The following is a 25053-nucleotide window of genomic DNA, read 5'->3' on the forward strand; positions in this document are numbered from 1 at the left end:
TGTTTCCTGTGGTTTTTCCAGTCGGGGCGTTTGGTCAAAAGTAAAACTCATGATAATGACATCACAGATGGAGCTATTAAAATGGATCAGAAGTCAAATTTGGAATAAAATCTTTATTTTCAAAATGTTTTCAGTTTTCTCAAAAAGTCAGAGATTTTTGTTTCTTTAAATGTGAAACTGAGTCAAACAAACAGGAAGAGGAAGTGGAAGCCCCATCACCGTGGCAACGAGCCAGGACTCACAGCGTCCACTTCAAACACCTGCAGAGACAGAGGAGGACGTCAGAGGGACAGGTGAGAGGACGTCCCCCCGGCGTCCCCCCACACCTACCTGGTCTCTCGGTGCGTGCACAGACACCTGCTGCTGCAGTAGCGCCCCCCGCAGGTGGTGCAGGTGTAGTGAGACGGGAAACCGCAAACGCAGCAGAAGTGACGGGGGGGCAGCGGTGAGGGAGGGGCTGCTGCTGACAGGTAGTTGGGCTCCGGCTTTTCCGATAGGTTCTGCCAATCAGAGAACAGAGGAGGAGTCGGCTGGCGGCCGATCGGCCAATGAGAGAGCAGCAGAGCTGTGACTCACCTCCTCCTCGAGCAGGGTGGTGAAGTTCTTCCTGAATCTCTGTTTGAAGTGATCGCCTCGTGTCTTCCTCTTCTTCTTCTCTGGACACACAAACGCACACAGTCAGCGGACGAGCATGTGGCGGCGGCGCCCTATGACGTCACTGTAAACGCTCACCTGGCTCCTCTGTCTCACTGAAGGCTGGCAGACGGGCGGTCGGTCCGGGGGGAGGGAGGGAGGACAGAGGGTCGTCCTGGATGAGACAAACACACGGCAGCTCGAAATGAAACAGCCAATCACTGAACAGTAACAGGAATAATTAGCTGATGACATCACTGCTGTCAGCCAATCACCGACCTGGAAGTTGTCTTTCTCCAGAGCCTCCAACTGCCGAGTCAGCCTCCTCTGCCTGGTGGCCTCATCCAGGACCCGACGCTGTCCTGCCTCTACTCGGGCTGGGGGGGCAGGAGACAGAGGGGAGAGAGAGGATGGGGTGAGACAGGAAACGGGAGAGAGATGATGGGGTGAGACAGGAAACGGGAGAGAGAGGACGGGGTGAGACAGGAAACGGGAGAGAGAGGACGGGGTGAGACAGGAAACGGGAGAGAGAGGACGGGGTGAGACAGGAAACAGAGTGGAGAGAGAGGACGGGGTGAGACAGGAAACAAGAGTGGAGAGAGAGGATGGGATGAGACAGGAGAGAGGACGGGGGGGGGGGCAGGAAACAGAGGGGAGAGAGAGGATGGGGTGAGACAGGAAACGGGAGAGAGAGGGGAGAGAAAGGGGAGAGAGGAGAGAGGACGGGGGGGCAGGAAACAGAGGGGAGAGAGAGGATGGGGTGAGACAGGAAACGGGAGAGAGAGGACGGGGTGAGACAGGAAACAGAGGGGAGAGAAAGGGGAGAGAGGAGAGAGGACGGGGGGGGCAGGAAACAGAGGGGAGAGAGAGGATGGGGTGAGACAGGAAACGGGAGAGAGAGGACGGGGTGAGACAGGAAACAGAGGGGAGAGAGAGGGGAGAGAGAGGATGGGGTGAGACAGGAAACGGGAGAGAGATGATGGGGTGAGACAGGAAACAGAGGGGAGAGAGAGGATGGGGTGAGACATGAGAGAGAGGAGAGAGAGGATGGGGTGAGACATGAGAGAGAGGAGAGAGAGGATGGGGTGAGACAGGAGAGAGAGAGGAGAGAGGATGGGGTGAGACAGGAGAGAGAGAGAGAGGAGAGAGGACGGGGGGGGGCAGGAAACAGAGGGTAGAGAGATGATGGGGTGAGACAGGAAACGGGAGAGAGATGATGGGGTGAGACAGGAGAGAGAGGGGAGAGAGAGGATGGGGTGAGACAGGAGAGAGAGAGGAGAGAGGATGGGGTGAGACAGGAGAGAGAGGGGAGAGAGAGGATGGGGTGAAACAGGAAACAGAGGGGAGAGAGAGGGGGGAGAGAGAGGAGAGAGGACGGGGGGGGGCAGGAAACAGAGGGTAGAGAGAGGATGGGGTGAGACAGGAGAGAGAGAGAGAAGAGAGAGGATGGGGTGAGACAGGAGAGAGAGAGAGAAGAGAGAGGATGGGGTGAGACAGGAGAGAGAGAGAGGAGAGAGAGGATGGGGTGAGACAGGAGAGAAGATGGGGTGAGACAGGAGAGAAGACGGGGGGGAGACAGAGTCAATCAGATTTATTTATAAAGCACCAAATCATAACAGAGTTACAATTAGAGCAGTTCTGATTATTTAAAGAGACCAACAGACACTTCCTGTAAGGGACAGAACCGGGGACAGAACCGGGGGCAGAACCGGGGACAGAACTGAAGACAGAACTGAGGACAGAGCTGAGGACAGAGCTGAGGACAGAACCGAAGACAGAACCGAAGACAGAACCGAAGACAGAACCGAAGACAGAACTGGGGGCAGTACCGAAGACAGAACTGAAGACAGAACTAAGGACAGAACCGAAGACAGAACCGGGGACAGTACCGAAGACAGAACTGAAGACAGAACTAAGGACAGAACCGAAGACAGAACCGAGGACAGAGCTGAGGACAGAACTGAGGACAGAACCGAGGACAGAACCGGGGACAGAGCTGAGGACAGAACTGAGGACAGCTAAGTCGGTTTAGCTCGTTAATATTCGTGCAGCAGCAGACAGAAAACAGAACGATCAGACTGTCTGTTGGCGCCTTAAATACCGATTAAAGGAAACAGAAATGTGAAGAACTCACCGGAGACCTTCTTCTCCAGCACCATGTCCGCCTCTCACTTCCGGTTCTACGGCAGCCGCGGAGGGACAAGCTGCAACGGAAGAAGAGACGGATGACGTAGAACCGGAAATGAACAACATCTGCTCAAAGAACTGCCCATTTCTCTGTCCAAAAAAAAAAAAAAAAAAACCCTCCATTCAGTGTAGTCACAGTAACTACGGGAAGCTTAAAGGGACAATCCGCGTTTTCAGCCTCATCGCCTCCTGGCGGTAAAAAAATTAAACACAATAAAATCTGGATCGGCAGCAGAATCAGTGAATTTCACTCAAAATCAGGATTATCATTTCACCGCACGAGCCAATCAGGACAGAGCAGTCTGCCCACCTGGGTGCTGTTGCCACGGAGACAGTTAATCCTGAGATTAAGATGAACCAATAATCTGTAACAATCCAACCAAAGAACGTAAACAGAAGAAGAAACCAGCAGGTGTTGAAATCGTAGTTTATTTTGTGTTTGATGACAGAAGTGAAAACGAGAGCTGAACGATCTGCAGTCAGTCAGACAGGAAGACAAAGTCATGACTTCTCACGTGGTTACTGTGGCAACAGTTTCAGCATCCGGCCTGTGCTGCAGCCTAACCCCAGAACCACGAGTTGAGTTCATGAAAAACTTGGACGTGTCTGTTCCTGTGCAGGTACAGACACGTCCTGCAGGCCTGTTCTCTGCCGAACCACGACTTCTTCACCTTCCACCTTCGCCTCCAGGTGAACAACTTCCTGTACTCCGTCGTGTTCCCGTCCAGGTAGCTCAGTCTGTCCGCCAGCTCCTTCGCTGAGGAGAAGTCGTCCACATGAATGAAAGAGTCCGCAGGGACGTGGTCCTCGTAGTTCTGTCTTGGGGGGCCGATGACGACCGGGACGCTTCCCAGGTTCATGGGACTGAACAGCTTCTCGGTGATGTAGTCTCTGTGGACGGAGTTCTCAAAGGACAGGTAGAACTTACAGCTGGACACGATGTGGGCGTAGTCCTGGTCGCTGACGGGTTGGCCGACAGCGTCTCCGTAAACGTGAATCTGGACGTGTTGTCTCAGCTCCTCGTAGTACTGGACTCTTCTGTGCTTCCTGTTCCAGTTGCTCACGATCCAACACACCAGCTTGGTCTTTGGCGGCAGCTGGAAGCTCCGGTCCTGAGTCGTCAGCGGCTCCAAGTACCCATAAGGCACCGGGATGTTTGAGTCCAGCCGATAGCTGCACGTCAAGTTGAATATATTGTTGAGTTCGGGGATTGGAGCCGAGTTTGCAGGTGACTCCATATTAGACCACACCCATTTCTGGAAACAGGGGCGCGGCAGAGTGGGCATGTTGTCCAGGTCCTGACGGATGTCCCGGTGGTGGAACAGGACGCCGTGAGCTCGGGGGAACGTGGACCGGTCCGCCGTTAGCTGGCACGTACTGACATTAAATATGGAGCAACTCAGTTCGTATGGGGAGCCGAACGGCCACATCCAGATCAGGAGCAGGGTGTCCTGCTCTGACTGCACTCTACCGGTGTCATTGACGCCCCGGTCCTGGTCTCGGTCCTGGTCCCAGGACCAGCTAAGGTCCTCTCTCCTCATGTCAAGGCCAGAAGAGGAGAACTTGAAGTCATACTTGTAGTACGTGAAGAAGAAGAGCAGAGAAGTCGACATCAGCAGGAAGCCGAGGACGAGGCGGCGCAGGGATGACGTGCAGCTGAGTCCCAACATGGTCCGACCTGGAGAGGACAGACCGCGTTAACACAACCAGGATAAACCGGTTCCTACACCAGGAACTGAGCCCCACAGACCCAACGTGGCTCCTGGAGAATTTATGACGACACACTGAATCCTTTTCTTCTGGATGTTTGCTGCATTTTATCCTGTCTTCATTCAGGTGAGAGTCTCTGAGGATAGGGGGAGTGGCCACTTTGACTGACAGGTGGAGCAACGCAGCTCAGGTCAGCTGAGCAGCTCAATGACCTTCAGAGGCCTCAGTTAGCTCCGTTAGCTCAGTTAGCTCAGCTTCTACTGTCTACTTTTATCTTACTGTTGCTCGTTGCACGAATATAACGCGGACGATTGTAGTCTGCTGGGGGGGGGCAGACTGTTTTACTGTTCACATGACAATTAACGCTCTGAATCTGGACTCTATTAGCTCAATTAGCTCAGTTAGCTCTTTTACTCCAGTTTTCCCAGTTAGCCCAGTTAGCCCAGTGAGCCCAGTAGTGAAACATGAGGCGTACCTGCTGATCTCTGAAGTTGGACTGGCTCAGGTGTGTGTCTGTGTGTAAACCCAGTCCTGGTTGTACCCCCCACCTGTAGAAATGGTCTACAGCCTGGAGTCCACATTTCCAGGACTTGAAGTGGAGTTCCGCCCCACCAAAGGAGGCGGAGTTAATCCAGCTTCAGTCTCGGTGCTGCAGGTGGAGCTGACCCCGCCCCCCATCACCACCTGCTGGGAGGGGGCGGGGTCAGACAAATGACAAAAAATGTACCTTGAACTTTGACACTTTGACACACAACTGACTCAGAGTTAAAACAGCAGAAATGAGCGATGTGGGCAGATGGCACTTACATAAATTATGAATTAATAAAACTGATAAAAAATGAAGAGGAGCAAACGGCTCGTGCCGTTACCGACCTGCTGACGTCGTTCGTGTTCGACCGGGACCGCTCGGTCCTGGATAAGTGTACCGGTGAAAACAGCTGACCAATCAGAAACAGGCACCAAACCAGCTGAAAGACGTGACACAGACACTTCCTTTGAAAAGGGAGGGGCCTGAGGTGTGACGTCACCGTTTGTGGTGAAGGTCACGTTAACACCAATGTGTTGTGTTTGTGTTGCAGAGATCACATTGACACTCCAGGAAGTGTTTTTTTTTATTTCCAGAATATTTATTCTGCTCATCAAGACATAAACCCCCCAATTTATTATGATCTGTTAGTGTCCAGTATCAGGTCTGAAAGAGTCCAGGATCAGGTTTAACAGAGTCCAGTCCAGGATCAGGTTTAACAGAGTCCAGGATCAGGTTTAACAGAGTACAGGATCAGGTTTAACAGAGTACAGGATCAGGTTTAACAGAGTCCAGGGTCAGGTCTGACAGTCTGGTTCAAAGTGGACTCACCTCGGTGTGTCGAGCAGCAGAGACCTCAGAGAGCCGGATCACAGAGGTCCAAACTGGTCCAGTTTGGTCCAGATCCCAGCGTGGACTCTGAGCAGCAGAGACATCTCCTCCGTCTAATGATGAGAATGTCGATCTGTTCTACAGTCCCACCCCCTCTCTTCCTCTGCGGTGTCCCAGAGCAACAAGAAAACAGGAAGAGAGATGAGGAAGATAAGCTGTTCTGCGTCAAACAGTTTGTGATGTGGAGACACACACAGACACACAACAGAGACACACAATGCAGAGACATCAGAGTCATTATGAGGCTCATCAGCTGTTGTTGATGAGCCTTCATCGTCATCTTCCTCTGGTGAGGATCGTTTTATGTTAAACTGGTGTTTGCTGCTTTGGACAGCAAATAGCTGCTAATGCTAATGTTAGCAGTAGCTAATGTGAAGAGATGGTTCCTTTAAGGTGAAATAAACAGGAAGAGGGGGCGGAGCTGAGGATGAACCTGCCGACTCTCCCTGACCCCTGACCTTCATGGCGGACATCATGTCCCTCCATCACAGGGAGGATCACTGCTCTACCTGAGGGACAGGTCAACAGCTGTTACCGTGACAACAGAAGAAACCAGCTGACCAAGAGGACCATGGTGTGTGATGTTTGTGTGTCTTTTGTGTAACACTTCAAAGTCGCTCCACCTGACAAAAACCAGCAGTGTGTGTTTGTGTGGAGGTTTGTAGCTGACTCACACTGAGGGCGCCGCAGCCATGTTTGTTGTGACACCAGTACACGCTGCTGGAGGTCAGTTTGACGGTTGCCATGGTGCAGGTGGGTGGAGCCTGGCTGCCCCACCCTGAGAACACACTCGTCTGTACATGTGATGACCTTTAACCCCCACTGCTGCTGTTGTCTTATGGAAGTCATCTCAGCGTGAAGATCTGGAGCTCCAAACAGGAAACCGTCTCAGTGACGTTCTACAGGTCAGACTGAGTCTGCCCCAAGAGGACTGTGACTGGGACCAGGACCAGGAATAGGACCGGGACCGACTGAGACGACTGAGATGGATCGGTTAGTACAGTATAATGAAAACACACGCTGTTTGAATGTTTAATACTTCTTTATTTATGGAACCTCAGATCAGCCAGAAAAACCCAACGTGAGGTTTAAACATTTAAAATAACAGAAAAATGCTTTGTGTTCATTTCAACCACATACAGTCAAAAGAGTCACAGCGGGAGCGTCCCGTCCAATCAGAGAGCTCAGAGCTTGCTCTCCAGGGTCACGTTGTCTTTTTCCTGTCCAGTCCCGTCGCTGCTCAGAGTTCTGGCTTCCCCGTCCGCCTCCCCTGCTGACATTTAAATTAAAAACGTCACGTTAACAAAATGATCAATGAACTCAACTCATTTGACTTTTACTCCTCACTCAGATGGAGCTGACCTTTGACCTGCCGAGCAAGGAGGCGTGGGCCCGCCAGTCCGATACCGAGCGCTCCAATGGGAGCCGTTGTCAGAATGGCTAACACAGCTAACGTTAGCACATCCAATCCATACTTTATCAAGGCTTCGTCTCTGTCCTCCCTCGCCATGTCCAACGCCTTGGAGCCGATGGCGGCCTGACACATAAACACACAAACAACTCATCAACTGGACCGTTGGGGGTCTTAGAAGGTTCTGTTCCTGCTCAGATGGCTTCTGGGGTCCCCACAGACCTGAACGGTGGCTTTGGGCAGCCAGGCCACAGCGATGAAGACTTTCTCCTTCAGGTTGAACCCTCCGAAGTGAACCAGCAGGAAGGTGACCAACAGACGGACCACCAGACCAACGCTGATGCAGGCCAATCCCAGACCTGAACACACACCAACGGTGACGACGGTTCTATCGTACTTCAGTCTGCATCAACACTCGGTTCTACGCTGGTTCTTACCTACAGTGCTCGGACTGAGCTTCGCTATGGTGATCTCTGCTCCGATCAGACCAAACAGGAGCGGCTGGAACACGTCCCACGATCGGCCCAACATGGCTGCCACCGGCGCCTGGAGGCGGGCAACCAGACTCAGAACACAAATGCTTCAACGAGCCTGAATATGGAACCTGATGTGATCCAGACTGAAGTGGTTTCTGGTTCTCCTGTGGGTTACCTTGTCAGTTTTCCAGCCCAGAGCTGCCAGGAAGGCCAGAACCAGCGTACAGAGACCACCAGCTCCGGCAAAACCAATCACTTGACTGAAAAAGACCGAGAATATGGACAGACCCAACAACATGAGCGTCCTCCTCAGAACCAGGTCCTCCTGCAGGGAGATGGACAGAGAACAGGGAACATTAAACCACAACACCCGAGAATGGTCCAGATCTGATAGAACCAACCACACCTGGTCACTGCTGGGGAAACAGCACAAGAACAGACCCAGAATCAGCCCCGCGATGACCCCCCCCACCACCTCCAGGAGACCCTTCAGGATGTTCATCCATGTAGAACCTGCAGAACAAACATAGCCTTTAGAACAGAGGAGGGCAGGCGGAACAGGAGGGAGAAGGCTGTTCCTCTCACCTGTAGAGAAGGCGATTCCCAGGCAGGTGGAGAATCCTGTTATGGCCAAAATATCATCAAAACTCCCAGCAGCCATCAGCAGAGTGGGGATTCCCTGAGAACATCACAGAACGCCAGGAGAGTGTGAAAGAACATCACAGAACATCCGGAGAACTTAAAAGAGCATCACAGAATGTCACAGAACATCCGGAGAACATCCTCCACATCACAGAACTATTCATGTGGTTGTTCTATTAGTGTTCTACTGGTCTGACTGAAGGTTCTCCTGGAGGTTCTCCTGGAGGTTGTCGAGTTGGTCTGGCAGTGAAGTGGGTTAGTTTGCTGGTTCCACACTGATGGTCCTGCAGCGCCTCCTGGAGGCCGACTGATGAAGTGTAATGAGGATTTACCTTCTCCACTCCGTAACCTTCCTTCTGCAGCAGCAACATGGAGGGAACCACGACGGCAGGAGACACTGCAGCCAGAACAAAACTACACACAGACACACACAGATTTATGTACTGTAAGAACACACTGCACCTGCGTGTGTGTGTGTGTGTGTGTTACCCCAGGATGAAGCCCCACACCCAGGGCAGATCCAACAGGAAGTGAGAGACCACAGCAATGATGGAGGCTTCAACCACACAGGGGCCGATGGCGAGACGCACACACACCGTCTTTAGCCGGCGCAATGCCTGCAAACATACACACGTTTAAACCTGTGTTGTGTGTTTGTTTGTGCTTCCTCATCGGGGATCTGTTGGTCTCTTTAAATCATTTAATACAGAGTTTGGTCCAGACCTGCTCTGTATGTAAAGTGCCTTGATGTAACCTTGTTATGATTTGGCGCTATACAAATGATTTGATTTGTTTGTGCGTTTGTGTGCGGGTACCGAGGGGTCGAGGCCCAGCCCGGCTCGGGTCAGGATGATTGACAGGGCGATGCTCCTCAGAGATGAAGACCAATGAGTGTCGATGAAGACGGCGTCCGTTATGTAGGGAACGTTACGCAACACCAGACCCGCTAACAACATACCTACACACACAGACACACACAGTACAGATTCAGGTGGACTGGGACATTTTGGCTGAAGGAGGGTCGGTTCGTACCGAGCAGGGGGGGGGAAGGGGGGCAGCGTGGGCAGTTGGATCATTCCGACCAGTTTCCCTCCGAGCACGGAGCAGATGAAGAGGATGATGATGCCGAACAGGTTTCCTCCTGGTAAACACTCCCTTCCTGTGATGGACCAGACGACACCGAACAGCAGAGCGAAGAGACACACTGCACGCACACACACACACACACACACACACACACAGGTGATCAGAGTGATTCCAGTAGTCCTGCTGGTCCTGGTCCTGGTCCTGGTCCTGGTCCGGGTTTGCACCTTTTGTGATGAGCAGGCTGATGAGTCCGTGAGGTCGAGGACATCGCTCCCTCAGCCTGACGCAACACCCACAGGACGACTCCGACGCCGCCATGATCTACACACAGACACACACAGGTCACCATGGTAACAGATCAGCAGCAGTAAGGACAGGTATCCCTACACCTGCAACACGTGACCAAAAGTATACAGATCCAGGTGTGTACGATCCAGAGAGGGAAAGCTGGATGGAACAACAACAACAGTTTATTCTCTTTTCTGATGTTTCTGCAGCAGCTCAGCTGTCCACACTGAACCTGCTGATGTCCTTTATCGTCAACAACAACAACAACAACAACAACAGCTGGACTGTGTGTTGGCGCCGCTCACCTCGGCGCTCTCGTCCGTCTTCCTCTGTGGCAGCACGGTGATCTCTCTCTCCTCCTGACTGACCTGAACTTTACTCCCTTGCTTTACCAGAGAGAGAGAGAGAGAGAGAGAGAGAGAGACACTGACAGTGAATGAACTTTGTCCTCAGTACTCAGACTTCAGTTCGTTTCCTCCAGAGTAAAAATAAAATAAACTTCTGATTGAGCACAAATTCTATTCAGATAAAAAATAAAAAATAAAGACTGAATCCGACAGGAAGCTGAAATATTTAATAAAGTTTTTACAAACAAATTAATCAGTTTAAATTCGAAAATTATCGTCATGGAGATGAATGGACCAAATGAAGAGTGAGGACGATGTACAATGGTGTGTGTCTGTGTGTGTGTGTTGGCTCCACTTCACAGGGATCTGTCACGTCTTTGTGTTACCTGTCCAGGTGAGTGATAACATCACAGATTAATAGAAGGAATGAACCTCTTGTCAACGATAATTGTTTTCATTATATTGTTGTCTGAAGATAAGACCTCTTAACATTAACACACACACACACACACAACTGTTTACACATTCCTTCTCTTAAACTTCATCCATCTCTGTCAGTTAATCAACAGAATTTATCGTTTCAATTGATTTAATGATTAAACCAGGAGTGTGTGTGTGTGTGTGTGACTCCACATCAGACTGTAAAAGATCAAACACACACATTAACAACATCAGTTACACCTGAGCTCTGACTTCAGGTGGTGGGTGGAGCTAAAATCCAGTTCACACCTGTTTTATTTTAAAAAGGTGTAAAACAATGCTGGTCCAGCAGAGGGCAGTAAATGTGTGATGAGTCACCTGATCTGCAGCTTCTTTCTGCTTCTCGCTGCTCATCACGTAACGTTTGGTAGCTTCTTCGTCCATCATCTGCAGACACGTTTAGATGTTAGTGAAGACAGACACAGAATTCATCCAGCTAACAAACCAGATTTAGAGAAGGTGGCTCTATCCTGACTGCATGGTACAGTATGTCAGTCAGAGGAGGGACATTTTCCCATAGACTTCAAAAAAGTACAGAGCTGAAGTGAAGAAAATTCTCCTGCAGGTTTAAAGTCAAACTAAAAACAGGGAGTGATCGTCTGATCTGCTCACAGCGTGGCCAGTTATTTCCGATCTCAATAAAATGTTTTCACAAAACAAGCTAATTATTCTCAGGCAGCCAACTGCTGCAAGTTCAGTTCGAGCTTGGATGATAATTTGTGTAATATACACAAAAAGCATCTCAGAAAATGTCAGGAAATGATTCAGAAAGTGTGACACAAAGGAAATAAACAGACATTCATCATTAATCTGGTCGTCAAACATAATGAACTTTACATCGTACTGAGGATTTCATCTTTCTCTTACCTTCAGCAGAATCAGAGCTGCAGCTCAGCCGAAGACAAAAAGTCAACTGACAACTTAGTCATCAGCCAGAACACGACACAGTGTGTGTCTGTGTGCGTTAATAACAGATGGTTTAAACTCTGTTGTGTTTGTCGCTCTACAAAATGACAGACATCACACACACTATAAAGCCTGGAATTATGGGAACACAGGTCAGTGTCACACTGCGGACGGCATTAATGCCAGGCTGTCACTCACACACACAGCAGCGCTGCGTCCACAGCCGTCTTCAGAATCAAACACCTCATTATCTCCGAGATAATAGCAGGTGTGTGAGAGCAGACCTGATGTTTAGCCCTCACATGATTGACAGATACAAATTAAAGGCACATTTCGTGATAATTTCAAGACAGAAAAATTTTTCCTGCATTTCAAATGAGGAACTTTCTGTGTTCGACCTTTCTCTGGTTAGTTTTTATCTAAAAACACCAAAACATTCTGAGTTTTAACGGAAAACAACGTTTAGTGAGTCAGAATCAGATGAGATTACACCGTTATAAAATAATAAACTGTCACTCAGCTGACTGTGACACTGACTGATCTGAAAATACACGTCTGCTATTCTTATTTATGGACCAGAGGAAGTGGAAACAACACACACAGAGCGGACAGAGTGTGTGTATACTTTTATTGGTGGGACAGAAGGTGATACAAACCAAAGATTCACCGTTTACACAAACATTAGGCTGCAGTCACTTCATTAAGAACTAAATCTATATCAAACAATAACACTCTTCATCATTGTGACCGTTCTAACAGCTAAATCAGGAAGTGACATCACACACACACACTGACAGCCCTGTGTAAGAAGCATGACATACAAAAAGCTGTAGAAAAATATTCTTAAAAAACCAAACACAACGACGACGACAACAACGACCACCCGGAATGTTCTGGATGTCAGTCAGACAACGAGTCGAGCTGCGTTATAAAGCTGAGCCTAAAAATCAAACTTCCTGTTTCTACATTTTTAAAGTGACTCAGAAGAAAAGTTCTTAACGAATCAAACCAAGTTCACACTTTCACACACGAGTGAAACATTCGTTTTGATTTCAGACAGCGATGTTCAGATGTGTTTTGGACTTTTTCCGTTAGAGATGGAATTATTAGATGAACACGATGAAGTTGGCTCAGCACTCAGAGCTTCATATCCAGATTAGCCAAGCCTGCTAATTCAGCTATCCTGTTGAGCAGTTAAAACCGTCACACAACTGGACTGAAACGGTTCATCCACTCATTGCAAAAGCTAATGTAGCTTACTACTGGCATTTGTGAACGTTATAAAAATATACTGAGAAGTTCAGGACGCTACGGTTGTGCTTCTATGTCGGCAGTTAATAGTTTGTGTTAGCAAGTCTGCTAGCTAATGTGAGCAGTAGCTACTATCTGACCAGTTAGCTGTTAACATAAGCTAACATCATGAGTCCAGACTGATGTTATCCTAAATGTTACCGTTAAGTTAAGCTTCTTCGTTTACTTTGTTTTTCTGCGCTAACTTTTGACCTAAAAACATTTAAAGTTCTCATAAACACTTTAATCTTATAGTCATTATATAAACATGTAATAAACTGCGCTGAGAGATTTTACGTTTATTAATGTGAAGAAATGTTTCATATCTTTGTTTATTTACTGTTGTGTCATTAGAACGTGATTAAATGTTAAAAACCGTCGAAGCTGTTTGTAGCCTGATGACACATCATAAAGGGACTTCAAGTCACGGGAACTCCAACATGTTCATTTTTTGATGCAGCTCATCTTTTTCTTGTTTTACATTTGGCTTCACAGAGAGCAGCACTGTTGGTCAGATATTGCTCAGCTGGTATATTTTGAATTATCAGCCACCAAAATGATGATTCTCATTCATCAACAGCCTGAAAACGCTGCAGTCGTTTTATCTGTAGTTCAGTTTGTTCTCTGTTGTATTCTGTGTTGTTGACGAGGTCAGTGTTACAGAACATTGTCTCGACATAAATTATTTGTGGAAATGTGTGAGACTCAAAGATGAAATGTAACTGTTGTCTTTAATAATTATGAGGGGCACTCTTATTTTGTCAGCACAAAATCTCCAGATGCTCCTGACCTGAATTATGGCTGAGACGAAGAATCTAACATGAACGTCACTAAATCCCAGTTGACCAATAAGTTGCCCACATTTGTGGAAGTAAAATAAATTGTGTGTGTGTTTGTGTGTTACATGCAGCAACACATACACAAACACACAACAATGAGCTCAGTTAAATAAAAATAAAATCATAACAAACTGAAGAAATGTGACGATGATCACAGATTTTCTTGTTAAATGTGAATGGAAACAAATATTCATGATTAATATTAATCTAAAACGTATAAATAAGCAGAAGTGAAAATTTAACGTACTTTAGATCTAAAGTAGATTCTACATGAAAACAGGAATCCCTGCAGCTTTTGATATTTTTATAAAACAGGAAGTAAACATTACGACATGTAAGACTTAAATATGTATTTCTTTCTAAAATAATAACATTTATAATCTGTTATCTGGTTTTGGATCATCCTGTGTGTACTTTTTTAGAATTATTTAGTTGAACTGGGGTTAAAATGAATCTGACAGCTGAACACTTTCATTCTTTCAGACGTCGGTTTTTTTTTAACACCTGAATTCAGTTTTCAGTATAAAACTTTTCATTTCTGTATTTAATATCTTTTGTTTGAATTTCAACATTAAGCTTTCTGTCATGTTTACTCAGTTCAATAGTTTTTGGCCTTAATTTGCTTCCAAACATTTTCTAACTGAAAAGGGGAAATAAAAACAAACTGAAATGTTCGGCTGCATGAATGTCGAGCTCGACTAGCTAACAAGTTAGCATCTGTAACAGGAGTTAACACAACTGCTCACACAGCAGTTAGCATCTGAAGGCTATCAGTTTAGATATAGGCACAGGTAGAGGAAGTGAAGGTGTGAGAGGGACGATGACATCATTTCCTCCTGGAATGAAACAGCTTGTGTGTGTGTGTTAGTCAGTCAGGTATGTGTGAATGTAAATCTGTTGTTGTATCCAGGGAGTGAAGTGTGTTACGTTGCTGTAAACTCCAGGTCCGAGGACTTTGCTGAAGCAGACGCTGCCCCACGACGTCAGGCCAAACAACGTCCAGCGGCCGCCGCCGTCCTCACACACCAACGGGCCGCCGCTGTCACCCTTAACACACACAAACAGTGTCGACACAAACAACGGCGAAAACATCAGCACCGAAACTAAACCTGACCTGCTTTTAAAACAAACCAAAGTCAGCTCCATTCGTTTTTTATTTCATTCAGTTTAACTGAACAAAATGACAAATATCGATTAAACTGGGGCGTTTTGTTAGCTTAGCTGTTAGCTCAGAAGTTACCATGCAGGAGTCGACCGTTCCAGCATCGTAACCGGCGCAAAGCATTCTGGGAGTGATGGTTTTCATGTCGAAGTATGACTGGCACTGAGTCAGAGAGATGATCCGGACCTCCCCCTCCTGCAGCTTAAAGGGCACTACACAATCACACAATCACACAGACACACACAGGTACAACTGAACAAAATGAGCGTCCCCACAAGTACATTCAGGCAGGTGTGTGTGTGTACGTACTCCTGTTGCCCATGTGACCCCAGCCTGTGATGTAACAGTAGGAGTCAGGTGACGGCGTCTGTCCGAGCTGAGGGAGACAGACGGGTCTGACGAACGGCGTCTCTTCCACCTGCCAACGCCAAGACAGGCCCATCAAAGCGGTCCATTGGGGCCCATAATCAATACCCAGTGTGTGACCTCTGACCTCTGAGTCCAGCTGCACCACGCTGATGTCGTAGTCGACCACGGCGCGGTTGTATCGCGGGTGAACGATGATCGCACGGACCCCCTGAGTCTGACTTTGGCCCCCCGGGTGGTCCAGGTTGTTCAGACCCAGGACCACCTTCCAGAGCTCCGGACTCTCCCTCCTGGGGGGACGACAGTCACGTTACCGCCACAGCTGCCACCTGACCCCGCCCCCACCTCCTCTGACCACGCCCCCCATCTCACCCCTCAAAGCAGTGTGCGACGGTCAGAGCCCACCTCTGGGCGATCAGGACGCAGCCGCAGACGTGTCCGCTCTGCCCGCTCTGCAGCGAGCACTGCCAAGGCCACGCCCCCCGCCGGGACACCCGCCCTCCCAGAATCCTCTTCTTCCTGTGGGAGTACATGCCCACTGCTGGGCGGAGACCGCACTCTAACAAACAAAGAGGGAGGAGTCCCTTCATCAATCATCAATAATCAATAACTCTACATTGAACATTTGACAATAAAACAGGAAGAATCACCTTCTCTGGTACAGACCAACGACACCCTCTTCCTGGAGTGACAGGCGTGGCTGTGGGGGGGGAGGGGGAGGGGGCGGGGTCAAAGGCTGTTCTCAGAAATGGACAGTTAAACCAGACCAGGACCAGGACCAGGACCGGGACCGGGACCAAGACCGGGACCAAGACCAGGACCAGGACCAAGACCGGGACCAAGACCGGGACCAAGACCGGGACCAGGACCGGGACCAAGACCGGGACCAAGACCGGGACCAAGACCGGGACCAGGACCGGGACCAGGACCGGGACCAGGACCAAGACCGGGACCAAGACCGGGACCAAGACCAGGACCAGGACCAAGACCGGGACCAAGACCAGGACCGGGACCGGGACCGGGACCGGGACCAAGACCAGGACCGGGACCAGGACCAGGACCAAGACCGGGACCAAGACCGGGACCAAGACCAGGACCGGGACCAGGACCGGGACCAAGACCAGGACCAAGACCGGGACCGGGACCGGGACCAGGACCAGGACCAGGACCAGGACCAAGACCGGGACCGGGACCGGGACCAAGACCAGGACCAGGACCGGGACCGGGACCAGGACCAGGACCGGGACCAAGACCAGGACCAGGTCCAGGTCCAGGACCAGGACCAAGACCAAGACCGGGACCAAGACCAGGACCGGGACCAGGACCGGGACCAAGACCAGGACCAAGACCAGGACCAGGACCAGGACCGGGACCAAGACCAGGACCAGGACCAGGACCAAGACCGGGACCAGGACCGGGACCAAGACCAGGACCAGGACCAAGACCAGGACCAGGACCAGGACCAAGACCGGGACCAAGACCGGGACCAAGACCAGGACCAGGACCAAGACCGGGACCAGGACCAGGACCAAGACCGGGACCAAGACCGGGACCAAGACCAGGACCAGGACCAAGACCGGGACCAGGACCAGGACCAAGACCAGGACCGGGACCAGGACCAGGACCAGGACTGTGTCCAGTCCAGTCGGTTCTGTTACCTCCTCTTCTCCAGTCGGGCCTGCAGAGCAGAACCGTTCCTCTGGTTCCACTCAGGGTGGACGTGTAACCAACGACGACGGCCCGGGACACCGGGCTGGTCTGTTACCATGGAAACAGAGGAGGGAACCCTGCAGAGGGACAGAGTGTGTTAATCTGTCACAAAGAGTGTGTGTCAGTGTGTGTCAGTGCCTCAGTGTGTCAGTGTGTGTCAGTGTGTGTCTGTGCCTCAGTGTGTGTCAGTGTGTGTCAGTGTGCCTCAGTGTGTGTCAGTGTGTGTCAGTGCCTCAGTGCGTGTCAGTGTGTGTCTGTGCCTCAGTGTGCCTCAGTGTGTGTCTGTGCCTCAGTGTGCCTCAGTGTGCCTCAGTGTGTGTCAGTGTGTGTCAGTGCCTCAGTGCGTGTCAGTGTGTGTCAGTGTGTGTCTGTGCCTCAGTGTGTCAGTGTGTGTCTGTGCCTCAGTGTGCCTCAGTGTGTGTCAGTGTGTGTCAGTGCCTCAGTGCCTCAGTGTGTCAGTGTGTGTCTGTGTGTGTCTGTGTGCGTCTGTGTGTGTTACTGACCTTACCCTAGGCCCAGCTGTCTGCAGGTCAGGTGACTCAGCTGGTGGTTCCACTCGTCAGCACAGATCTGATACTCTGCTGCCGTCCTGAAGACGGTGAGGACGGGACCTGATCCATCGGACAGAGACACTGAGGACGGAGCAGATCAATACACCCATCAGAAGACTGATCAAAGACTGATCAACGACCGATCAACCACTGATCAACGACTGATCAACGACCGATCAGAAGACTGATCAAAGACTGATCAATGACTGATCAATGACTGATCAACGACCGATCAGAAGACTGATCAAAGACTGATCAACGACTGATCAACGACCGATCAGAAGACTGATCAACGACTGATCAACGACCGATCAGAAGACTGATCAAAGACTGATCAATGACTGATCAACGACCGATCAGAAGACTGATCAACGACTGATCAGATAATATAGACATTGGAGGATACAAACACATACCTTTGTATTTGTGTGTGTGTCTGTGTGTGTCTGTCTCTCTCAGTGTGTGTCTGTGTGTGTCAGTCTCTCTCAGTGTGTGTCTGTGTGTGTCTGTGTGTGTCAGTCTCTCTCAGTGTGTGTCTGTGTGTGTCTGTGTGTTACCACAGTCCCACTCGTCTGAACTGTCCCTGCAGTCCTTCCTGCCGTCACACCACAGAGTCCGATGGACACACTGATGGTTGTTACAGGACAGCTCGTTGTCTCTGCAGACAGCTGAGGACACGCCATGGATATTATTGATCAGTGACATCATCAGACGATGATGTCACTGATCAATGATGATGATGATGAAGGTGTCTCACAGCAGTTGTCCTCGTCCACCAGCAGAGGACAGTCGGGGAAGCCGTCACAGATCATACTGGCTTTGATGCAGACGTTACTGCCGGGACACTCCCACAGAGCGCGCTCAGAACAGCCTGTCGGAGACGGATATGTGACATCACAGCGTCCCCCAGGCCAAGGGGACTGAATCTGAAATGTGTCCCGCGTCTCACCGCAGTCGTCTTCATCGCTGTGGTCGTCACAGTCCAGATGTCCGTCGCAGCGTTTGGACGCCAGGACGCAGCGTCCCGACCGACACTTGAAGTGACTGGGCGAGCATTCTGTCACCACGGCAACGCATCCAAAAACAACAACAAGGTTAGCATCTGAACGAGGCCGAAAGTAACACACACTCAGCAACGTCACGGGGACGACGCGTCCGTACCGTCCACTCCAGGCTCCGGCAGGAGACACGTCGCGTTTCCCCCGTCCTCCGGAAACTGGCTGCAGTCCGAGTCCTCGGGCCACTGCAATCCCACAATGCCGAGCACCGACTCACACTTCTCCTTCGCACTACGACACAATGACCTGCAGGGGGAGAGACGTGAGGACAAGAGCGAGAGAGAGACAGAGAGAGAGACAGGAGGACAGAAGGGAGAGTGAGACAGAGAGAGAGAGACAGGAGGACAGAAGGAGGGAGAAAGACAGACAGAGATAGAGACAGGAGGACAGGAGGGAGCGAGAGACAGAGAGAGAGACATCAGGACAGGAGGGAGCGAGAGACAGAAAGACAGAAGGAGGGAGAGAGAGAGACAGGAGAGACAGACAGAGAGAGAGAGACAGGGTGACGAAGGGACAGAGGTGGCTAAGTGCCAGACTAAGGGACTGTTGGACGGACAGGGGGACGACCTGCAGGGCGGGACCTTCTGCAGACTGACGGGGTCACACTTTGGAACCAGCAGCGTGCAGGCGTAGAACATCAGGTACTGGTAGCATCCGGTCTGGACCAGAGCCGGGAACAACGAGGACTCCCAGGACACGGACGTCTCCCTCTGAGACAGATGTCCCAGGAAGTTTGGGAAGCTGGTCAGGTTGTATGGAAGATTCATACACAGCTCCAGACTGATGGGCTCACAGCGAGCTGGACAGAGAGAGACAGGGGGACAGACAGGGGACAGACAGGTGAACTCCTCCTGTATCAGTAAAATCAGTGTGTGTCTGTGTGTGTGTGTGTGTGTGTGTGTGTGTGTGTGTGTGGACTCACTGCAGTTGTGGTTTCGGGGGTCACACGCAGCGTTTCCTCCGACACACGCCGTGGGACAGGAAGGAGCGATGCAGCTGGGCTGACCAGGAACACACACACCCTGAGCTGGAAAGGACACACACAGTGGTGAGGGGGAGGACAGGGACGGATCAGAGACAGATCAGAGACAGATCAGAGACGGATCAGGGACGGATGAGAGACAGATGAGAGACAGATCAGAGACAGATCAGGGACGGATCAGAGACGGATCAGAGACAGATCAGAGACTGATCAGGGACGGATCAGAGACGGATCAGGGACGGATGAGAGACAGATGAGAGACAGATCAGAGACGGATCAGAGACGGATCAGAGACGGATCAGAGACGGATCAGAGACGGATGAGAGACGGATCAGAGACAGATCAGAGACAGATCAGAGACGGATCAGAGACGGATCAGAGACGGATCAGAGACGGATCAGGGACGGATGAGAGACGGATCAGAGACAGATCAGAGACGGATCAGAAACGGATCAGAGACGGATCAGAGACGGATCAGGGACGGATCAGAGATAAATCAGAGACGGATCAGAGACAGATCAGAGACAGATCAGAGACGGATCAGAGACGGATCAGAGACGGATCAGGGACAGATGAGAGACAGATGAGAGACAGATCAGAGACGGATCAGAGACGGATCAGAGACAAATCAGAGACGGATCAGAGACGGATCAGAGACGGATGAGAGACGGATCAGAGACGGATCAGAGACGGATCAGGGACGGATGAGAGACGGATCAGAGACGGATCAGGGACGGATCAGGGACGGATCAGGGATGGATCAGAGACGGTGTTGTGAAGACGACGTCTCACTCTCTCTGCTGCAGTGCTCCTCGTCACTGCCGTCCTTACAGTCGTCCTCGCCATCACAACGAAACGCTGAAGGAATACACTGACCGTTCCTGCACTCCAACAAACCCTGACTCCTACAGGCTGCACACACAGAGAGACAGACAGGGAGACAGGCAGGGAGACAGGCAGGGAGACAGACAGGGAGACAGGCAGATTTAATTCAGTGTTAATCAGTTCATTTCAGCTGTATTTCATGTAGATAATAATAATTACACAACAACAACAACAACAACGTCTTCAGTGTCTCACAGCAGTTCAGCTCGTCAGTTTTGTCCAGGCAGTCGTTGTCTCCATCACACAACCAGTTTCTGGACACACAACGACCATCACCACAACGATGCTCGTGGCTCAGATCACACACTGAAAACGCACACAGACACACACACAGTGGTGGTTAACATCAGATATCAGCCTGTGTGGACGCTGCTCGCCAAAATAAAAGTCCCTGAGTTAACAGCTGGGAGACACAGGAAACCCCCAACACTGATACTGTGTGTCTGTGTGTGTCTCACCACAGTTGCGTTCATCGCTCAGATCTCCACAGTCGTCATAACCATCACACACCAGAGCGGGCGAGAGACAGCGGCCGGTGTGACACTGAAACTCTCCGTCTGTGCACACTGGAGAGAGAGAAACCAGATCAGGTCGGGTCCTGACTATAAACCGTGGACGCCGATCAGCTGACTGATCTGTCGTTTTCCTCTCGTTGTTCAGCTTCAGAGGTGTGTAATCAAAAGGTCAGAGGTCAGAGGTCAGAGAGAGGGCAAGAGACAAACAGACAAAGAGGAAACTCTCTCTAACATTCCACTGCTCTCAATCGAGTTTCTTTATGTTGCCACGACGACCAACTCCGTCACAACAACAGTCATGAAGGTCCAATCAGTCACCTGCAAACATGTTACCGCGGCAACGAGCATAAAACTACCCTGCTATTTACACACGCCACAATACAATCTACGTGTGTGTGCGTTCACCGCAGTGTGTCTCGTCGCTCCAGTCGTCACAGTCATTGTAGCCGTTACACACCAGTTTCTGGGGGATGCAAATTCCTGTCGCACACAGGAAGTGGTCTCTCCCACCGCACACAGCTGCTGACCAATCAGAGAGAAGGCAGAACTTAATCAGTTTGGAGTTTCATGTACCGATGTGTGTGTGTGTGTGTGTGTGTGTGCGAGTTTTTACTCACATGGCTTCCCTTTGATCTGTTGTGGCGTGTAACAGGCGGGAGGGGCGGGACTTGCTGTTGTCATGGGTGATAATGATGATGAAGGTGGCGGGGCGGCGGTGACGTTGCTGAACTGAGAGCAGCGCAGGAAGTCGGGCCAGGACACGTTGACCATCTGAAGGACGGGCTCACAGCCTTCCCTCGCCGCTTCGCAGAATGACGCACAGGGCAACACAACCTGCCTGCACACACACACAGGCATGCAACAATAAAATAACAATTCCCATCAGCCTTCTCCATTCCCATAAGTCAGAGGTCAAAGGTTAAAGAGAGGGGAGTGCGAGTTCCTAATTTAGAGTGTGTGAGGTTGTTATTATTAGCCTAGAGTTTCAACACACACACACACACACACACACACACACACACACGTTGTCCCACTTACAGCGGACAGCTGAGAACCAACAGTCTCATCAGCCTGTGTGTGCCTGCTGTGTTGATTTTGTGGTGTTGTTGTGTTACCTGCTGTGTGTTTCGGCGGCAGCGATGCACTCGGGCAGCGCCAGCGAGCAGCCGAACAGCATGATGTGTCTGTAGCAGGACAGTCTGCTGAGGTAACTGAAGAACCTGCAACACACAGCAGGCCTGAGTCCACACGTCCACCCGCCGGCAGGAACACGTGTGTTTGGATCCAGTTACCTTAGCAACATTTCCACCTCCGAGCTCTTCACCACGGCGACGGAGGACGACAGCCACGTCTGATTGTAGGGCAGCATGTGACACTGAGGCTCCGTGATCAGCTGACAGCCTCCTGAGGACCGAGAGTGAAGCAGCTCACAACAAATCTGAGGACGGTCGTCATGTTCCAGTCTGAAGGTCACATCATGACTCAGTTCGTGTTTTTAAAGTCTCCACTTCAGACAGTTTTTTTTCATCTGCAGAACGTTTGTTCATCAACATCAGAGTCTGAACCTGGAAAACATTTTGCTGCTTTTTGACCTGACAGCAAACAACAAACACGTTACACAATCACATCAACTGTCCAACACTTAGCAGCTAACGCTAACTGCTCATACCGTCCAATCAGAGGACAGAACAGAGTGGAGCTCATTAACATTCACCTCCAATACACATTAACAGAGACAGACGCTGAAGGACAGCGGACGGACAGACACACAGCGGTGGGAGGAATTTAAAAGAGAAACTAAACGAAGCATGAATCATCTCACACACACACAGACACACACAGTCCGTCAGTAGAGGAGAATAGAGGACAGTAAATCTGAATTCAGCTCAGAGTCTCTGTCCCCCAGTAATGAGACTAATCAGATTCTCAGAGTTTGACAGAAAAGGACGGCACATCAGAGACAGTGAAGACAGTAGAGACTCCAGAGGATTCTGGGATTTGTAGTTTGTTTGGGACATGGAGTGTGTCCACACTGGGACTACACATCCCATGAGCCATTGCTGATTCCTGTCCTGTTCTTACCAGTGTCAGGAGCCGCGGCGGTGCTCACCAGCCAGGTGGTGCTCTGTGATGTCACGGACGTCAGCCACTCAGGTGGTCTGGTGTATGGCTGTGTGGGCGTGGCCTGAGAGGAGGAAGGTGTCGGCACGCTGGTGGACGCAGCAGATGTGCTCTTGCTGTGATGCGTGATGTCATCGGTGCTGTGGCGTGTTAGTGCATAGGTGACGCTATCCACCTCGAGGGGGGGGGGTGGGTTTGTGCTGTTGCTGTGGTAACCAGGGTCACTGCCCGCAACGGGTTCAGGTGAGGGGAGGGAGGGGGGGTCCAAGAGGCTGCTGCTAAATATACCTGAAAAACAGGAAGGACTCAACTGAAAGGCCACATTCCAACGGATTATAACCCTCCATCATCATCTTCATCGTCATGATGAAGGTGACGTCAGTTCACACACGTGTGCATGTTCGATGGTAATCTGTAATCTGTGTCTGGGTGATTCAGTTGCCATGGTGAAGAAGACAGACTGACATGTTTACATCTGTCACACACTCACAGCAGTGGGCATACATTTGAAGAGGAGGGTTGGGGATCACTGCTCCGGTCTGGGACTGTGGTCCAAATGGACCCGGAGCTCAGAACCAGACCGCCAGAATCTTTAGTTTCTCTGACGTGACCCTGAGACATCACTGAGCGGGGGGAGGGGACGGAGGGGACACACACACAGACACACAAAGACACACACAGCTTTATGACAGACTGTGTGTCTAATGAACTGAGGAAGAAAAAGAGCTCAGTGTGAAGCCAGAAAGAAAGAAAGACGAAGGCAAGGAATAAGGACAAACGTGACAGCAGAAAGCCGAGGACGGAGGAGGAGAGATGACGAGGACGAGGACGAGGACGAAGACGAAGAAATGAAGTAAGTGAGGAAGGAAATAAAAGAATGAGAGACAAAAACCACAAAGGAGGGGGACAACAGAGGAGAGGCTTTTATTACCTGTCTGTAAATATTTGAAATTCTTTCTGTAATTCAGTTTCTGATTGGCTGAGGGACCCCTCGCTGTCATGGTGACGAGAGGAAGCTCGACACACACACACACACACACACACTGCCTGTGTATGAACTAAAGAATAAGACTTTCTGTCCTCCTGCCCCTGAGTGTGTGTTCCTGTACCTGTCAGGGCCAGGATGAGCAGCAGCAGGCCGCCCAGCAGGCTCACAGCAGGAACCAGGATGTACAGCAGGAGTCGAAGGTGATTGGACGATCCCAGCTTCTGAGGACACGCCTCCCCGCCCATCCCTGTCTCAGGTCCTTGAGCCGGAGTCTGGAGGACACATCAGGACCAGGACACGATACATCAGAACCAGGACACATCAGGACCGGACACATCAGGACCAGGACACATCAGAACCAGACAGGACACATCAGGACCAGGACACGATACATCAGAACCAGGACACATCAGGACCAGGACACATCAGAACCAGGACACATCAGAACCAGGACACATCAGAACCAGACAGGACACATCAGGACCAGACAGGACACATCAGGACCGGACAGGACACATCAGGACCAGGACACGATACATCAGAACCAGGACACGATACATTAGAACCAGGACACGATACATCAGAACCAGGACACATCAGGACCAGGACACATCAGAACCAGGACACATCAGAACCAGGACACATCAGAACCAGGACACATCAGGACCAGGACAGGACACATCAGAACCAGGACACAATACATCAGAACCAGGACAGGACACATCAGGACCAGACAGGACACATCAGAACCAGGACACGATACATCAGAACCAGGATACATCAGGACCAGGACACATCAGGACCAGACAGGACACATCAGGACCAGGACACATCAGAACCAGGACACATCAGAACCAGGACACGATACATCAGGACCAGGACACATCAGGACCAGACAGTGTTATGAGATTTCAGGAAACACTTACAGAGGGGGAAGAGGAGGCGTTTTGGAAACTGGGACTGAAATGCCACCCCCCCCAGGTTATTTTTACTGTTGAGGGGG

At 50.5% G+C, this 25053-nt stretch overlaps 4 protein-coding genes across 10 annotated transcripts in view; all 4 read right to left on the bottom strand.

Moving 5' to 3' along the window:
* Nucleotides 1-104: 104 nt before the first annotated feature.
* On the bottom strand, nucleotides 105-6026 carry znhit1 (zinc finger, HIT-type containing 1). 2 transcript variants are annotated; one of them, XM_029526095.1, is made up of 8 exons: nucleotides 5888-6026; nucleotides 5006-5498; nucleotides 2768-2837; nucleotides 913-1010; nucleotides 733-808; nucleotides 577-656; nucleotides 331-500; nucleotides 105-260 (listed from the first exon to the last, which is right to left on the bottom strand). In XM_029526095.1, exons 3-8 carry the CDS (start codon nucleotides 2790-2792, stop codon nucleotides 239-241), a joined length of 471 nt encoding a protein of 156 aa, XP_029381955.1. In that variant the 5' UTR covers nucleotides 2793-2837; nucleotides 5006-5498; nucleotides 5888-6026; the 3' UTR covers nucleotides 105-238. The 2 variants fall into 2 exon arrangements, with proteins under 2 accessions (XP_029381955.1, XP_029381956.1); XM_029526096.1 differs by lacking the exon at nucleotides 5006-5498 and having other exon boundaries at nucleotides 5888-5999.
* Nucleotides 3231-5998, bottom strand: LOC115058638 (alpha-(1,3)-fucosyltransferase 9-like). Of its 3 annotated transcripts, none has more exons than XM_029526069.1 (4): nucleotides 5888-5929; nucleotides 5404-5498; nucleotides 5006-5214; nucleotides 3231-4498 (listed from the first exon to the last, which is right to left on the bottom strand). In XM_029526069.1, the coding sequence occupies exons 3-4, from the start codon at nucleotides 5109-5111 to the stop codon at nucleotides 3381-3383; spliced, it is 1224 nt and encodes a 407-aa protein (XP_029381929.1). In that variant the 5' UTR covers nucleotides 5112-5214; nucleotides 5404-5498; nucleotides 5888-5929; the 3' UTR covers nucleotides 3231-3380. The 3 variants fall into 3 exon arrangements, with proteins under 3 accessions (XP_029381929.1, XP_029381930.1, XP_029381931.1); XM_029526070.1 differs by having other exon boundaries at nucleotides 5006-5217; nucleotides 5888-5923; XM_029526071.1 differs by lacking the exons at nucleotides 5006-5214; nucleotides 5404-5498 and having other exon boundaries at nucleotides 5888-5998.
* Nucleotides 6027-6983: 957 nt separating the features above from the next.
* Nucleotides 6984-11674, bottom strand: LOC115058630 (sodium/hydrogen exchanger 9B2). 2 transcript variants are annotated; one of them, XM_029526057.1, is made up of 13 exons: nucleotides 11545-11674; nucleotides 10996-11064; nucleotides 10156-10236; nucleotides 9787-9883; nucleotides 9292-9680; nucleotides 8966-9093; nucleotides 8809-8890; nucleotides 8241-8513; nucleotides 8010-8159; nucleotides 7796-7904; nucleotides 7581-7717; nucleotides 7310-7484; nucleotides 6984-7220 (listed from the first exon to the last, which is right to left on the bottom strand). In XM_029526057.1, exons 2-13 carry the CDS (start codon nucleotides 11062-11064, stop codon nucleotides 7132-7134), a joined length of 1779 nt encoding a protein of 592 aa, XP_029381917.1. In that variant the 5' UTR covers nucleotides 11545-11674; the 3' UTR covers nucleotides 6984-7131. The 2 variants fall into 2 exon arrangements, with proteins under 2 accessions (XP_029381917.1, XP_029381918.1); XM_029526058.1 differs by lacking the exons at nucleotides 9787-9883; nucleotides 10156-10236; nucleotides 10996-11064; nucleotides 11545-11674 and having other exon boundaries at nucleotides 9292-9434; nucleotides 9509-9649.
* A 529-nt stretch (nucleotides 11675-12203) lies between these two features.
* The window catches only part of corin (corin, serine peptidase), a 15231-nt gene continuing 2381 nt past the window's right edge, over nucleotides 12204-25053 (bottom strand). Inside the window, exons 2-24 of one of the 3 annotated variants that reach the window (XM_029526031.1) lie at nucleotides 24172-24322; nucleotides 23024-23350; nucleotides 22234-22345; nucleotides 22057-22161; nucleotides 21559-21779; nucleotides 21347-21460; nucleotides 20885-20992; nucleotides 20622-20732; nucleotides 20334-20453; nucleotides 19482-19586; nucleotides 19127-19358; nucleotides 18663-18805; nucleotides 18451-18558; nucleotides 18259-18372; nucleotides 18059-18169; nucleotides 17459-17582; nucleotides 16899-17027; nucleotides 15891-15940; nucleotides 15613-15799; nucleotides 15368-15530; nucleotides 15184-15292; nucleotides 14953-15086; nucleotides 12204-14759 (exon numbers count right to left, since the gene is read on the bottom strand). In XM_029526031.1, coding sequence (XP_029381891.1) covers nucleotides 14577-14759; nucleotides 14953-15086; nucleotides 15184-15292; nucleotides 15368-15530; nucleotides 15613-15799; nucleotides 15891-15940; nucleotides 16899-17027; nucleotides 17459-17582; nucleotides 18059-18169; nucleotides 18259-18372; nucleotides 18451-18558; nucleotides 18663-18805; nucleotides 19127-19358; nucleotides 19482-19586; nucleotides 20334-20453; nucleotides 20622-20732; nucleotides 20885-20992; nucleotides 21347-21460; nucleotides 21559-21779; nucleotides 22057-22161; nucleotides 22234-22345; nucleotides 23024-23350; nucleotides 24172-24322 — 3261 coding nt within the window. In that variant the 3' untranslated portion in view covers nucleotides 12204-14576. Of the gene's footprint in view, nucleotides 14760-14952; nucleotides 15087-15183; nucleotides 15531-15612; nucleotides 15800-15890; nucleotides 15941-16898; nucleotides 17028-17458; nucleotides 17583-18058; nucleotides 18170-18258; nucleotides 18373-18450; nucleotides 18559-18662; nucleotides 18806-19126; nucleotides 19359-19481; nucleotides 19587-20333; nucleotides 20454-20621; nucleotides 20733-20884; nucleotides 20993-21346; nucleotides 21464-21558; nucleotides 21780-22056; nucleotides 22162-22233; nucleotides 22346-23023; nucleotides 23351-24171; nucleotides 24323-25053 lie in introns of all 3 variants that reach the window. The other 2 variants (XM_029526030.1, XM_029526029.1) reach the window with 2 other exon arrangements.

This window comes from Echeneis naucrates, chromosome 18 (assembly GCF_900963305.1).
Source record: "Echeneis naucrates chromosome 18, fEcheNa1.1, whole genome shotgun sequence".
Taxonomy (NCBI): domain Eukaryota; kingdom Metazoa; phylum Chordata; class Actinopteri; order Carangiformes; family Echeneidae; genus Echeneis; species Echeneis naucrates.